This window comes from Balearica regulorum, chromosome 4, assembly GCF_011004875.1.
Source record: "Balearica regulorum gibbericeps isolate bBalReg1 chromosome 4, bBalReg1.pri, whole genome shotgun sequence".
In the NCBI taxonomy this organism is placed as follows: domain Eukaryota; kingdom Metazoa; phylum Chordata; class Aves; order Gruiformes; family Gruidae; genus Balearica; species Balearica regulorum.
Genome location: NC_046187.1, coordinates 64,835,358 through 64,850,664, shown reverse-complemented (window position 1 = coordinate 64,850,664; position 15,307 = coordinate 64,835,358). Strand labels below are relative to the sequence as shown.

General features: G+C 37.5%; 1 protein-coding gene across 1 annotated transcript in view; it reads left to right on the top strand.

Annotated features, from left to right (window-relative positions):
- NCAPG (non-SMC condensin I complex subunit G) overlaps positions 1 to 15,307 on the top strand; it is a 30,588-nt gene that overhangs the window by 14,275 nt on the left and 1,006 nt on the right. The window contains exons 10-20 of the mRNA XM_010313509.2: positions 182 to 271; positions 421 to 600; positions 1,061 to 1,171; positions 3,341 to 3,460; positions 5,008 to 5,244; positions 5,577 to 5,758; positions 8,407 to 8,581; positions 8,991 to 9,152; positions 10,440 to 10,581; positions 14,632 to 14,724; positions 15,187 to 15,265. Of these exons, the coding sequence (XP_010311811.1) occupies positions 182 to 271; positions 421 to 600; positions 1,061 to 1,171; positions 3,341 to 3,460; positions 5,008 to 5,244; positions 5,577 to 5,758; positions 8,407 to 8,581; positions 8,991 to 9,152; positions 10,440 to 10,581; positions 14,632 to 14,724; positions 15,187 to 15,265 (1,571 nt within the window). The remainder of the gene's footprint in view (positions 1 to 181; positions 272 to 420; positions 601 to 1,060; positions 1,172 to 3,340; positions 3,461 to 5,007; positions 5,245 to 5,576; positions 5,759 to 8,406; positions 8,582 to 8,990; positions 9,153 to 10,439; positions 10,582 to 14,631; positions 14,725 to 15,186; positions 15,266 to 15,307) is intronic.

Here is a 15,307-nt window from a genome sequence, read left to right as displayed (position 1 = left end):
GGTTAGACTATGTATTGTCAAATTGAGGATTTATTTGCAGTGAATTAGCTGTTAAGGAAAACTGCACAGATGTTCAATACTTTTTCGGAAGGATGGTATTATAAATTTTGAAAAGTTAAATGCTTAGTATCTGGCATCTCAGCTGAAATTAATGGCACTAATATACTGTTTGTAACAATAGATTGCAGAAATAATATCAGAAGTTCGTGAGCCAATTGTTACAGTCGACCAGCCTGTTGATGTTGCTGCAATAAGAAAGCAGGAGATTAAGGTAAGCAGATTTTGGTTAACAAGAAAAATATTTTTAAGCATATCTGTCTAATAAGACTTTTATATAGTACTGTATTATTGGCCGGTGTCAGTAGTGTATTGTTGAAGGTTATGGTATTTTATTAATTTTCTTTTTACTTTATATTTCAGTTGGCTGAAATAAAAGTGAAACTTTTTGAAGCAAAAGAAGCTTTGGAAGAATGCATTACTCTGCAGGATTTTAATAAAGCATCAGTATTAAAAGAGAGGATAACTGAGTTGGAACAGGCAAAAAATGATCTCATAAAAAAAGCAGAGCAACCTGAAATTAAAGAAATGCGTGTGGAGAAGGTCTCTCTTCCCTTCCTGTATTCCAAAGTGCTAGTTATGTTTTGAAGTTTATTCGTAGTTTTAAAAGAAAGTGTAGTTTGGCATTGTATCATCTAAATTTTTAAAATTGAAAATGAACATTTATGGTATTAGTGTTCTCCTTCTGCATGTATAGAAGCTGATGATATGCTCTAGCAAAAAATGAATTGCAGTAAAACAACTCTTTTGTCTTTGATTACTGACGAATTCTAAAAAGGTCTTGTTTTTACTGCTTTGACTCTTAATTGAAAACATGAACCTGAATATCTCTTCATCATAGTTTATAGACGGATTTTGATTAATATTCTTGCACAGCACATGTGTAGTGGACAAGAAATGTTTATTTGGGTAGGGGAAAATTATGATTAATGTCCCCATTCTCCTTATCACAGCCAGCATTTGTATTAATAACCTCTTTCTCTTTTCCCTGACCCACTTGAAGAATGATCCTGAAACACTGTTGAAGTGTCTGATGATATGTTACGAGCTTCTGAAGATCATGTCCCTTTCTAAAGGAATTGATCCAACTGTTAATGAAATCATTGAATCTCTGGTATGTAGGAATAAATACTATTTGTATTGTAATAAAAATGGATATATCATAGCTGACCCTCAGGTGCTGGCAGGATGGTTTGTGATTATTTCACAATCACTTTGCTGTATCTGTAGTGCTGTGTCTGGTACTTTTAAGCCTTCCCAGGACCTAGTGTCTTGGAGGGGCAGTCCAGATATGCTGTTCTGAGCTCTGAGCTTTATGCCAGAACTGGTTGTGGCAGACAGATACTAAAATAAAACAGGAATATGGTAAATATTTGACTAGCGTATGACAGTGTTGGACAGTGCTGAGTTATACTGTGCCAAGTGTGGTGCTTAGGCATCTGCTTGCTGCCCCTGCTGGTACTTTAATTACTTGGATTTTCTATCAACCAAAGTTATGAGGTCTCTAATAGAGAACTTTAAGGTTGTTTTTTTTGTTGTTGTTGATTTTTTCTTTTTAAGCTAGTCAAAAGCTTTTCATCTAAGAGAGACTGGAAGTCATATAGACCTTTCTTTCATCCCTTCCATGTACAAGGAAAGATGTTTGGGAGGATTTTTCCCCCCAGCCCCCTCTGTTTTCTTAGCACCTTTGAAGAGCAAAATATTTCTGTATTGAAAAATAAGGCAGTAGTATTGTAGGCTTCTTATTGTCTACAAGATATACTTTCTAGTTTTCATTGTGAAGAGTATAGATTTTAACGTGAATGTTTCTAAACATCTCAGACTTTTAACTGTTACTGAGTTGTGCAAAGAAAATGGAAAAAAGTAATATGCCATTGTGTGAATAAATGGTGCACCCACATCTGAACACTCTGTAATTCTTATCCCATCTATGAAGAAAGTTTATATCTGAATAGGAAGTGGTCAAGAGAAGGCCAACAAGGAAAAGTATGGAATGGGTTCTATATGAAGAATGACTAAATAGGTTACATCTTCGTAATTTGGAGAGAACTTAGGGATCTGAGAGAGGGCAGAAATCATAAGATGTGAGTGTTATGGAGAAAGTAAATTAGGATTGGTTGATCACTCCATAAAGCTACAAACTAGTAAGCTCAAAACAAATTATGTAAAGAATCAACTCATTTGATATGTAATCTGTGGAATTCCTTGTCGCAGGATGGGTGTATGGTGAACACTTGCATAAATTTCAAGGAAGACTGAGCAAGTTTAAGAAAAATAAATATTATGGAATGATTAGGTAGACAGGAACAAGGAACAGCCCACCAACTCTGGTGTCTCTCAGTGGCAAATTGTTGGGACCTGATAAGAATTCTTGGGAAGTATCTGTCTAGTCTGTTTATGTAATACTTCATAGGAATTTGGTTTTGATCATTTTTAATAATGAGACAATGGGCTAGATGACTTGCCTCAGTATGGGCATTCTTAGAATTCAAACTACAAAGAAAATTGCAACACCAATCTAGATTATCTTAAATGTAGTGGAACCACACCTGATTTCTTTGAGATGTATAGAGTATTCTTAGAAATCCTAATTAGTGTTGATGTGTCCCCCAGAAACCTTTTCTTCTTCATTAGGCCTTTCCTTAATTTTCACACTTGTTGATTCCACTTTTCTTTCTGTAAGATCCTGCTTTTGTATTGTTGTTCCTGCTGCATTTTCACATATTACATGATTCAGGATATCTTATTGGTTGTTGTTTAAACTTGAATTCTTTAGTAAATGCAAAAATATAAAATGATCTCATTGTAGCATTCACCTTATATCTAGTCTGGCTTTTCTTTTGTGCGGATTTTTACTATTGTCTTCTCAAAACTATTCGAAGTACGTGAAAGTGGCTTCTGTATTTTGCAACTTGGAACTGGGTGGTGTTTCTCTGCAAGAATGTCTTTTATGAAGAAATGTGTAGTGTTGTTGTTGTTGGGTTTGGTTTCTTTTATTTTTTTCAATTTCACAATGAGGGGTCAACTCAATTTTGTTTGAAAACAAATATTTATTAAAAACAAACATAAAGCAAAACACTCATAATTTTTGCCACTTTTATTGCTGATTTCAAACAACATTCTTAATCTGCTTCTCTTTAAACACAGTATATAGTAGTTACCAATTTCCCATCCTGTATGAACCTAAGTTATTTTTAGTTTTAGGGTAAGCACATTTTAGTAGTCAGGTTTTTATTTTCAATTTATGTATTTCAACTATAAAGTCTAATATTATTGTTTCCAGATACTTCCTGGTGTAACTAATGTCCATCCAGCTGTGAGAAATATGGCAGTTCTGTGTTTGGGTTGCTGTGCCCTTCAGAACAAAGAATTTGCCCGAAAACAGCTTGCATTGCTATTACAGGTAAAACATTTGATGGGAAATGCAACGATGGTCTATGTGACTAAGTAAATAAAACTATTCTTGTATCTATAACAAGCTATTCTACATAATTACATTATCTGAGCAACAGTGTTTCCTGATTTCCTAAAGCTCTAGATCTGAAGAGCGCGGTTTTATTTAGATTTTTCTGATGTCTAATAATATTCAAGCTTATATTGTATCTTGGTAGTAGCATGCCTTTCTTTTGTAAGATCACCTGTTGTCTTGAAAGTCTGTGGGAATCCTTTATCCGTAAGGTCTCACTTTCTTTTCCGGATCTGGATGAAATTGGTCATGTACTCATGTTATTAATGTAGAAAAGAGAAACTGTAGGATTCTCTAAGCCTGCTTTCCTTGGGAAACCAAACTAAAAATGTAACTATTTTTACATTTCTGTTACATATTTACCAGTGATCTTGGGTGTCCAATTTAATTTCTGAATTATTAATTTTGTATGGATTAAGTAAGAGTTCTTAATTAGAGGGTAAAGCAATATTCAAACAAACAAATGATAGCATGGCCAAACATCTATGAATAAGGAACATGTTGGGTGCCATAATACCCACATCTCCCACCTTTCTGGTAAATGTTCTGATGTTGAGCTAATTATATAAAAGATAAAACTGTTGTTAACTTTTTCAGACCCGACTTTGCAAGAAGTGTAAGTGGCCATTGTGCTTTATTATGAGTGCGTTCATGTACACACTCAAGAGAACTGTCAGCGGGCATTGACGTGATACGGTCGGTGCAGACATGATGACAGAGCTGTCAGTCATCACAGCAGGAGAACTTCGGGTTTCTAAAAAGTTAGCAAACCGTATTGTTTTTAATCTGCCTTTGAGTGTGTCTCATTATAAGTCAGTCAGTTTGTTTAGGGAGGATTTCAGTTGTTTTAGCAGCTTAGAGTTTTGACTTAAGTAATTAATTTCTGTAGGTACTAAACCCCATATTCTTTGTGTAGGCCCTGTAAGCAGGGCATCAGGCTAAACACATCTAGGATTTCTAGGCTAGCCCACTTTCTATGGTTTTGTTTGAATGTTAATTTGAACTATAATACATATAGTAACCTATGCAACTTTGACTTTTATTATTATCTTGCTCCCTGCTATCTGTTTTATTTAAGCTATACAGTATTTCAGAGCAGGGATTGTCTTAAGTATTTTTTTCTGTAGCGCCTAGCACTATGGAGCCACTATAGTCAAATACACTTTCTGTTCGTCCAATGTCTGTTCAGAAGTTGAACAATAAGATTACATCTCACACATGCATGCTAGCTCTGTGAGTGAAATTCAGTTGGTTTTATGTGATGGAAATTGCACAGATGACTTGATAAATCCTTTCCCAGACTGTATTATAAATTCAGGTTTAAATTCGTATCACACCTTCCTAAAGTCTGAAGTTTGTCCCAAGTATTATAAAAAGTTTCCCAAATTAAACAATCTTATTAAAGCAAAAAATCTTATTATGCTTAATGTTAACAATGATGGTCTACAGTTAGATGATGTATGTATTTTCCTTATTAAACCTAGGTTTTACAAATAGATAATTTAAAGGTAAAGCTCAGTGCTTTAAAGGCAATCTTTGATCAACTAATGCTGTTTGGGATTGAGCCATTTAAAGCCAGAAGAGGCAATGACTCTCAAAGTGAAGATGCATATACTAGAACTGAAAATTGTGAGGAAGAAAGTGAAACAGTAGAGGAGGAAGAAGAGACTGCTACAGTTCACAGCCTCCTGCAGCTTCTTTCTAGTTTCTTAGACAGTGAGGTAAGAAATACTATAAAATCTGCCTTAATTTTGTTTTAAAATTATTTTTGTAGAAGGTTTACCGTCCCATTAGGCTGCATGTGAGCATTACATGATGTGTAATTGAAATTAATGATTTAATGTTAAAATAGTTGTCCCAGAAAATGACCACAACTGTGTCACTGGTAGAGACTAACACTATGCTTGAGTGAGCTTTGAATTCTATGCAGGTGCAAGCAAATATGTGAATGCAGAGAACTGATTGTCAAAATAGGACGTAGACTATTATTAGAAAGTATTAGTGACAAACGCTGTGGTTGGTGTGTTGTGTATATGATCGTTTCTTTCTTCAGTTTTCAGAACTTAGGACAGAAGCTGCAGAAGGCATAGCCAAACTGATGTTCTCTGGGAGGCTGATTAGTGCCAAGCTTCTTTCTCGTCTTGTTTTGTTGTGGTATAATCCTGTGACTGAAGAGGATACTCGGCTAAGACACTGTCTGGGAGTTTTCTTCCCTTTATTTGCTTATGCAAATAGGTATGGCCTTTGTAAATTATTATGCGAAAATCTATGTCGGTGTAGCAGCTTTAGGAACCTTTTTTGATCTTGCACAAATAGGTATGGCACAAATGCAAATTAGACCTAAAAGGTGTAGTTCAGCCTCCTATGCATATTACTTTGAGACGTACCTAATCTCAACCTGTGACTATTCTGAAGACTTGCTATTAATTCCCTCTTACCCCTGTGGCCTGCCATTTCTTTTTTCTTTCCTAAGCCTATAATTGAAACTGTTCTTCAAGATACTGAATAAAAGATTAATTTAAAAAGATGTGCTTTACTTATTGTGCTGTTGAGCGAGCACTACAGGTAGACTTTGAAGTGTCACTAAAAAGTAGCTTGCAGGAGTGCTTCAAAAGAAAATAAATGGTGCCCAGCCAATATCAAAGCAGCAGGCTGGTTGATTGTGGTTTGGATTTTGTTTTTGTTTTGTTTTTTAACCAAAGAATAATTGAATCTAAATTCACAGCAGATTCAAAATCTCCTGTTTATTTTGGTAGTGGACAAAGGAGGTAGAGAGCTTATGTAAGGGGATAGGAGCTTAAATAGTAATTCTCATCTCCTTTCACTTGCTCAAACTAAAAAAAGTAAGTTTAACTGACTTCTCAGTTGTTCTTAGTGGTTTTACCAGTCTGAACTAGCTGAATTTTTATCTGCCTTTTTTTTATGGTTAAGATTTAATTTAGGCATATTATGTATTCCCTTACCTATTTTTTCAAAACAAATAGAATTAATTTTTTTGTGGCCTACAAATTAGCACATTAAGAGGAGTAGTTCAAAGGGGAATTCATTTGGAGAGGATAAAACCCCAAACAAATGTATTTTTGCTGTTGTCAAGGGGAAAAAAACCCACCACCCAGTCTCTAGAATGGGGTTTTCCCTACTTAAATTATTTTGAAAATAAGTAACAGGAAAACTAATTTCATATGCTTCTAGTATCTCTGATATTGAGTAATGAATTTAAGCTTTTAACACTGATAATCTTTTACCTGTGAATATCATCTTCTGCCCCTCTGAATCTTTTTTTTTTAATTATTATTATGACTCCTAATGGTTGCCCACCTGAGTAATTCTGTGTATTTCAAAGTCACTTGCAAATGAGGCAACTCCTTCTGGCATCCCATAGATGATCTTTTTCATGAAAAGAAAAATGTGGTGTAAGCTTTAAGCAAAAATCAGAAAAATCAGTGGAGAAAATTCTAAATCTTAGTCTGGCTTATTGATTTGGAATCTCTGTTTAGTTAGGAAACCTCATTAATTTTCTGTCTCAAAACATCTGCATTCTGCAGCACAAACCATTCATTTTAAGATGAATCACGGAATGTCTTCAGTTACCAATCCTGTATTTTCAGAAAAGAATTATTAATTAGCATGTGTAATTCAGAACTGTCTGCAGAGTTTGGCTGAGGTTCATACCTAATTTTGGTACTGATCTCTCACTGAATTTTAAAACTCCATTTGTTTTCTGGGTGTTGCTCTGTTAACCTTTCCATCTGGTCACAGATATAATCAAGAGACTTTTTAGAATTAAATATTTGAACTCTGTGTGAGCAAAATTGTTGATATTGACTTCTATAAATATTCTGTTATGTCGATAGAGTGACATGGCACGCTAATAACAGGGACAGGATCCTGTAATGTTTTCTAAAGAGTAATAAACACTGGCAGCCTAAGAGGAGAAAGTTCTGCTTTGTGCCTATATGGTGCTAGACTTTTTATTGATTTGATTTTATGGGAAGTGATGTGAATGATACTTCAGTTATGCTTGAAGCCAATCTAAAGCCTTAAAGCTGCTGAAGGGGAGAGTTCTTCCTTCCATTCTTTCTTGCCCCAGTTTTAGTGCTCAAAGGGTCTTTTGGTCAGCTGATTTGGCTCAATAATCCAGCAGCAAACAATCTGCTTTTTTAAAACTATTTACTTTCTTGGTTTTCTCCTGTAGTTATTTGGGTTCAAGTAGGAGGTTAGCAAGTATCACAAACAAAAAAGGCTTCACTTTACCAACTAGTACCTTGTACTTTTTCACACCTTACCTTTTTAAATTGTTTTGACCTGTCTTGTGGAACTACGCTTTTGGACAACTTGCTGCAGAACGAAGTGCAACATGATTTTGAGGCTTGCTTGAGCAGGAGTTATTAACTCTTCTGAGAAAAGAAAGCACAAGTAATTCTTCCAAAAATCTTGTTAACCATTGCATTTTTTTGCCAGGCTTCCTTGTGTTCTTACACAATGGGAAATATCCCCAGAGAAAAATGATAGCAGGAAGCAGGAATGAGCAGAAAACAGATTAATCTAAATAAGATTTAGAGAAATCTATTTCTGTCTCTTAAGAGAAAATATGTCTGTACCTATCAGTCAGGTTTTCAGTAGTAAGGATGAACTTTCAAACTACTCAGAGGCAGGAAGTGTTACTTAAAACTTACTTGAAATACTGTGTGCTAAAACTTAAAAGAAATAGGTTCTTTGAAGCAGAAGCTGGCTGTCTCTACCAAGGTGGCTGCTTCCACTTTGCTTTGACTGATGTATTGTAATTGGTCTATGAACTTTCATCACAGAAGAGAAAATTTAGGGGTGAATGAAGGTTTAATTTTGTCTCGTTATGCTACTAATGCTTGACTCAATTGAAACAGGTCTAACCAGGAATGCTTTGAAGAAGCTTATCTTCCAACTCTGCAAACACTGTTAAATGCTCCTGCAACTTCACCTTTGGCTGAAATAGATATTGGTAATGTTTCTGAACTGTTAGTGGACCTGACCAGACCAAGCGGACTGAAAGCTCAGTCTAAAAAGTCTCAGGACTATCAGGTATAGTGTGTTAAACTGGAGGAAAGCAGTATTTGCATCTAGAGTTTACAAACTGACCCCCTTCACTTACTGCTAGCTGTCTGGGCCTTTCTGAGATTCCTAGTGTCAGAAGCTGGATTTAATGTGTGACTGTTCAGGTAATTAAATATTTTAGCTTGACCTCCACCCCACCCCACCCACTCTGGACAATTAAAAAATGCTGGTAGGAACTTGCACTATGCCTGACTGTCTATATTGGGACAACTAAGTATAAAAATCACTTGATGTATGTATTCAAAATACTGTATTTTAGGAAAATGTTTACTATGTAAAACTAGTCATTAGCTGCTTAAATCAGAATGATCTCATTGCTGTCTCTTGTAAATAAATCAGAGCGAAATTTTTGATAGCTGATTTCTTTCCTTTACAGGACTTAACAGTGCATGACAGTTTAGCAATGAAAATTTGCAATGAAATCTTGATGGACCCAACTGCACCAGATGTTCGTATTTATGCAAAAGCTTTAAATTCACTAGAACTCAGTAGTTCTTCCACAGAGAATCTTCTGGTCCTGCTCAATGAGATTCTAGAGGTAGTACATAAATAACATGGTTCTTACTTTTTTTTTCAATTGTTAGCAATCTAATATTGATGTGGTTTAGCCCCAGCCGGTAGCTAAGTGCCACGCGCCGCTCGCTCACCCCTCCTGCGGTGGGATGGGGAGGAGAACGGAAAAACAGCAGCAAAGCCTCGAGGGTTGGGATAAGGGCAGTTTACTGGGACAGCAAGGGAGAGGGAAAACAATCAACAACAGTGCTGATAACAGATAGTAACAATGGGTGATAACAGAGAACGATTTACCAGATGCTCTGCCCATCCAGGAGCCACGCCGAGCCCACCCCTGCCCGACTGGCCCCCTTTTATGGTGAGCATGACGTCACATGGTATGGAATAGCCCGTCACATGGTATGGAATAGCCCCGGCCAGCCCAGCTCACCTGTCCTGGCTCCTTGGGAAATTAACTCTATCCTTGCCAGAACCAGGACAAATATTCTGATATGCTTAAAAATGAAGTGCCTTTTGTTTACTATGACAATGTGATTGGAATTTCTTTTTTAACTAGTCTTTGAAAATTAATTTTTGATGAGTCATTCATAAAAATCTGAGCTGGTATCACTGTATAATTTACATATTTTGGCTATCAGAGAGAGTAAAACCAGTGTGAAACACTGTGCTCAGCTTGATACACTTCAGTACAGTACGTTCTTTTGATAACTGTGGTGTCATTTTGTTTGGGTGGGGTTTATTTTACATTAAAGTAAAATGCAATATTAAGTCTCTTACAGTTTGGATGGCTTACCTTTAATTATTAACAGCTGAAATTTTATGCCTAAACTTATAATGTAACTGTGAGATCATTAGGCAAAATGAAAAGGGTGCTTGATTTAAGATGAAATGGGAAGGGATTACAAGAGTGATATGAAAGTTTTTACATTGATGCTTTTATTAAAATGGAAAAAATAAAGTAAAATTTGGGAGTGTGACAGAGGAAGACAGTGGTATATAGAAATGTTAAAAAGAATGCTGATCCACTGTGGGCATATCATCCAGAGGACTCAGCTGGAAAGCTCCAGTTGCTTTTTAATATGTTTCAGGTTTCCTTCAAAAAAAAAAAAAAAAAAAAAAAAATTGGGGGGTTTCAGTGCCTGGTGTTGATGGAGAAAGTGTTTCTCCTTTCAACTTGACTAATCATCTTCACGTCACACATTGTATCCTTCGTACAGTAAATTTAACTAATCCTATTAGTGGGTAAATTTAATGGATAAAAGAAATAGTTGTAAAATTAAGTAGCATTTAACATTAAATGTCTCTTCCCCAGAAAGTGAAAGATAAACTTTGTCAAAGAGCTATTGAGAAGATGAAGATGAACTTGACCAAAGATTCTAATGTGGGCAAAGACCATTCTGAAAGGACACAGGAAACTGACATCACATCTGAAAATACTATTCAAAATGAAGAAGGTAATTCAGCACAGGTGTGGTTTAGTAGTAGGTATACAACTGACTTGTTTAGATGCGTATGAAAATAAGTTTTCTTTTTCATCCATTAAATTAAACTATTTTTTGGAAAATATGGGAAAAGTTAACAGCTAGTAAATATGCTTACAGTTTAAAATATTTGTACTGAAGTATTTTCCATTTTTATTGCTTTTTTGATCAAATTCTGTGTTCTCTAATTCTCCAGATTACTCTAGTATAACCAGTGCTGTATTTCGAGACCTAAGCTCTGCCCTGCAGCTCTCTTTTTAACAAAGACAGTATTAAAATGGGCTTTTTTTTTAGCTGCTTGGCACACTCATGTACCTGTTAAATCCTAGTGCCAACTAACTCCTCTTTAGAATGTGACTTGCTAACTTAGAGGAAGAAACAAGTACTCTGGAGTTTTTGGACTTTGGAGTTATCACACCTGTGCTTCTTCCAGACTGTATTACAGCAGTATATAGCTGATATCTTTGGTGTTGACACCACTCCGTCCTTGTTACAAGCTCATATGTCACAGCCAGATTTGGTTTTTATTGCTGTTTAAGAGGTTGCAGTGTTAGTAGCTGGAAGACTTTCCATGGCCTGCACAGCTTATGCAGCTGCCTGTGTGTTAGCAGCATACATTGTGCTGGTGGCACAGAAAGTCTAGCATTTTTCAGCAGAAAAGCTTGTTTAGGTTTGCATGCAAAGATATTGACATGCAACTGTTTTAAGCAGATCATATTTTCTTTTAACATTTCTTTTAATTATTTGTTTATATTTATTTTTAGTGGATTATTTCAGGGCTTTAATCTGTTGTTTCTGTAAGTGTCAAATACTTTGATTTTTTTTTTATAATCTTCTATGTTTATCTCTTCAAATATTTATTGGATGGGAAGTTGGAAGTACGTTTTTAAGAAAATAGTTGTACTGTTTTCTGCTAATCTGATAATACTTTTTGGTACAAATTTCTCATGAAAGAGGATTTTTGAGCACTTTTAAAAGCAGGCTGTAGGAGAAAAACATTGTTCCCTTCCCCTCTCCCACCCCTCCCCAAATACATTTGGGATCATTAAAAATAAAGCACCGCTTACTACTTCAAACTTATAAATGATGGCTGTGAGCAAAAAGGGCAACAGACACTGTTTTCGTCCTTCAGTTGCCGCACGGGAGATTGAGATTTGACATTAGGAAAAAAGCTTCCTAGCAATAACAGATTGCTGAAGAAAGATTTCCTACAATTCGTAGAAATTTTAAGACTAGAATAGAATATTTCAGTTGGGAAGGTTCTACAATGATCATCTAGTCCAACTGCCTGACCAATTCAGGGCTGACCAAAAGTTAAAGCACATAATTAAGGGCATTGTTCCAATGCCTCTTAAACACTGACAGGCTTGGGGCATGGACCACCTCTCTAGGAAGCCTGTTTCACTGTTTGACCACCCTCTCAGTAAAGAAATGCTTCCCAAAGTCCCGTCTAAACCTCCCCTGGTGCAGCTTTGAATGATTCCCACGTGTCCTGTCACTGGATCCCAGGAAGAAGAAATCAGCACCTCCTTCTCCACTTCCCCTCCTCAGGAAGCTGTAGAGAGCCATGAGGTCGCCCCACAGCCTCTTTTTCTCCAAACTAGTCAAACCCAGAGTCCTCAGCAACTCCTCACGGGACATTCCTTACAGACCTTTCACCAGCTTTGTTGCCCTGCTCTGGATTCATTCAAGTACCTGAACATCCTCCTTAAATTGTGGGGCCCAGAACTGCATGCAGTACTCAAGGTGAGGGCACACCAATGCTGACTACAGCAGAACAATCACCTCTTTTGATCAGCTGGTCAAATGCATCCCAGCATGAGGGTTGTCCTCTTGGATGCCAGGGCCCACTGCTGACTCATATTGAGCCTGCTGTCAACCAGCACTCCCACATCCCTTTCTGCAGGGCTGCTCTCCAGACACTCCTCTCCCAATTTATACTTGTGCTCAGAGTTACTGCATCCCAGGTGTGGAATCTGGCACTTGGACTTGGTAAATTTCATCCCATTGATGATTACCCAATGCTCCAATCTATCTAGATCCCTCTGCAAGGCATCTTGTCCCTCAAGAGGGTCAACAGCACCTCCTGGTTTGGTATCATCAGCAGAGTTGCTAATGATGCATTCAACTCCTGCATCCAGATCACTGACAGATGTATTGACCAGAACTGGCCCTAGAATTGAACCCTGTGAGGAACACTGCTGGTAACCGGTCACCAGCCAGATGTAGCCCCATTCACTACAACCCTTTGAACTCTGCCCTTCAGCCAGTTCTTCACTCAATGCGCCATGAACCCTGTCATCCCACAGTTGGACACTGTCCAGAAGGATGCTGTGAGGGCCAGTATCAAAAGCCTTACTAAAATCCAGAAAACCTACATCCCCCACCTTCTGTTAATCCACTAGATGGGTGACTTTATCATGGAAGGATATCAAATTGCTTAAACAGGACTTTCCCTTTGTGAACCTGTGTTGACTGTGCCTGATGACTGCATTATTCTTTAAATGCCTTTCAGTAATACTCAGTATGATCTTTTCAATAATTTTCCCGGGAACTGAGGTCTAACAGGTCTGTAGTTTCCTGGCTCTTCCCTCATGCCCTTCTTGTAGATGGGAATAATATTGTCAAGCTTCCAGTCAGCAGGGACCTCCCCAGACTCCTAAGACTTTTGGTAGATGATTGAGAGAGGTCCTGCCATAACATCCACTAGCTCCTTCAGTATTCTGGGATGAATCCTCTCAGGCTGCATGGACTTAGAATCATGGAATCATTTCCATGTCCCTAAGCACCACATCTACCCATCTTTTAAATACTTCCAGAGATAGTCACTCAACCACTTCCCTGGGCAGTCTGTTCCAGTGCTTGATAGCCCTTTTGGTGAAAAAATTTTTCCTAATACCCAATCTAAGCCTCCCTTGGCACAACCTGAGGCCATTTCCTCTCATCCCATCACTTGTTACTTGGGAAGACAGACTGACACCCACCTGGCTACAACCTCCTTTCAGGTAGTTGGAGCGAGAAGGTCTCCCCTCAGCCTCCTTTTCTCCAGGGTAAACAACCCCAGTTCCCTCAGCTGCTCCTCATAAGACTTGTGCTCTAGACCCTCACCAGTTCCCTTGCTCTTCTTTGGACATGCTCCAGCACCTTATCGTCTTTCTTGTAGTGAGGGGCTCAAAACTGAACACAGTACTTGAGATGTGGCCTCACCAGTGCCAAGTACAGGGGGACAATCACTTCCCTAGTCCTGCTGGCCACACTATTTCTGATACAAGCCAGGATGCTGTTGGCTTCATTGGGCACACTGCTGGCTCATATTCAACTTACAGACATTCAGCTGATATAACCCTTAGAATTTCAGTGTCCTCAAATGGAATGTTACTGTTACCACACTTGTGGCCCTCTGACTCGGGGGACCAGGCAGCCTGAGGTCCATCAGTATTATTAAAGACTGAAGCAAAAGAAGCATTGAATGCCTCCGCTTTTTCTTCATCCCTATTAGTCAGGTGACCATCTTCAACAAGTATCAGTCCAATGTTTTCTATAGATCTCCTCTTGCTATTAATGTACTTAAAAAAGCCCTTCTTGCTGTCTGACACAACGCTGGCCAGTTTCAGCTCTGACTGAGCTTTTGCCTTTTGTGTCTTCTCCCTGCAGAGATGAACCACAGCTCTGTAATCTTCCTGCGAAGCCTGACCTTGCTTCCAGAGGTCATACCACTTCTTTTTTCCTCTTGAGCTCCACCAGGAGTTTCCTGTTCAGCCGAGCTAGTCTTCTGCCCCCTTGCTTGACTTCCAATGCAATGGAAGGGGCTAAACAATTATCAGGAATAGTTGACATGTGATTGACCTATGTTAGGGCAGGATTATAGCTGAGTGACATTTTAAGCTTCCATCTAATTTCTAGTTTAGGGACAAAGTGGGGTTAAAATTGCATGGCTTTTTTATGTAACAGTCAAAACTGAAAATATTGGTACTTAAATTAAAAGTTGATTATGACTTCTGCATGTACTATTCTGTTTAACAGAAAATAGTAAAGATGCACTTCATATTCCAGTTAATGAAGTTAAAAATAAATCAACTGCAAAACTGAAATCCACAAGAAACAAAGCTGGCAAAGGTATGCACTATTTTTTTGCTGGCTACAATACTAGTTGTTTGTAGTAAAATAAATTTACACTAACTTTTTGTGAACATATAGATACAAAAAACATTTGGTCTTCATACTCTGTTGTAGTTTTTAAAATTTTATTTGTTAAAGGATTAAAGTAGTCTGTTTTGTGGAATTTTTTTTGTGATGTTAGCCTCTCCCAACAACACAGATTTAAAAAAGAAAAAAAAGTCCTACTACAGTATTTCAAGATAATTTAGTCAGAGTCATTTACAGTAACATACAGGGGTTCATGGGAGAAGTGGTATGCTGTGGGTTTCTTGTTGGTTTTGTTTTGCCACCACGTTCTATCTGTGGTGACTGCATATTTGTATGTTTCAATGCAATATCAAACACTGAAGAAAGATACAAAGCTAGTTTAAGACAAGAGATGCTATCATGATATGAAAAGAGACTTTTGCTTATACTTAGGACAACAGAAAGCAGCAGCAGAAGTGAGGTCTGTGAGCAGAAGAAAAACTGGCACAACTGTAAAAGGCGGTGGTGAAAGGTAAATCCTTTTCTCTCTACCATCAAAACTGTGATGTCTGTT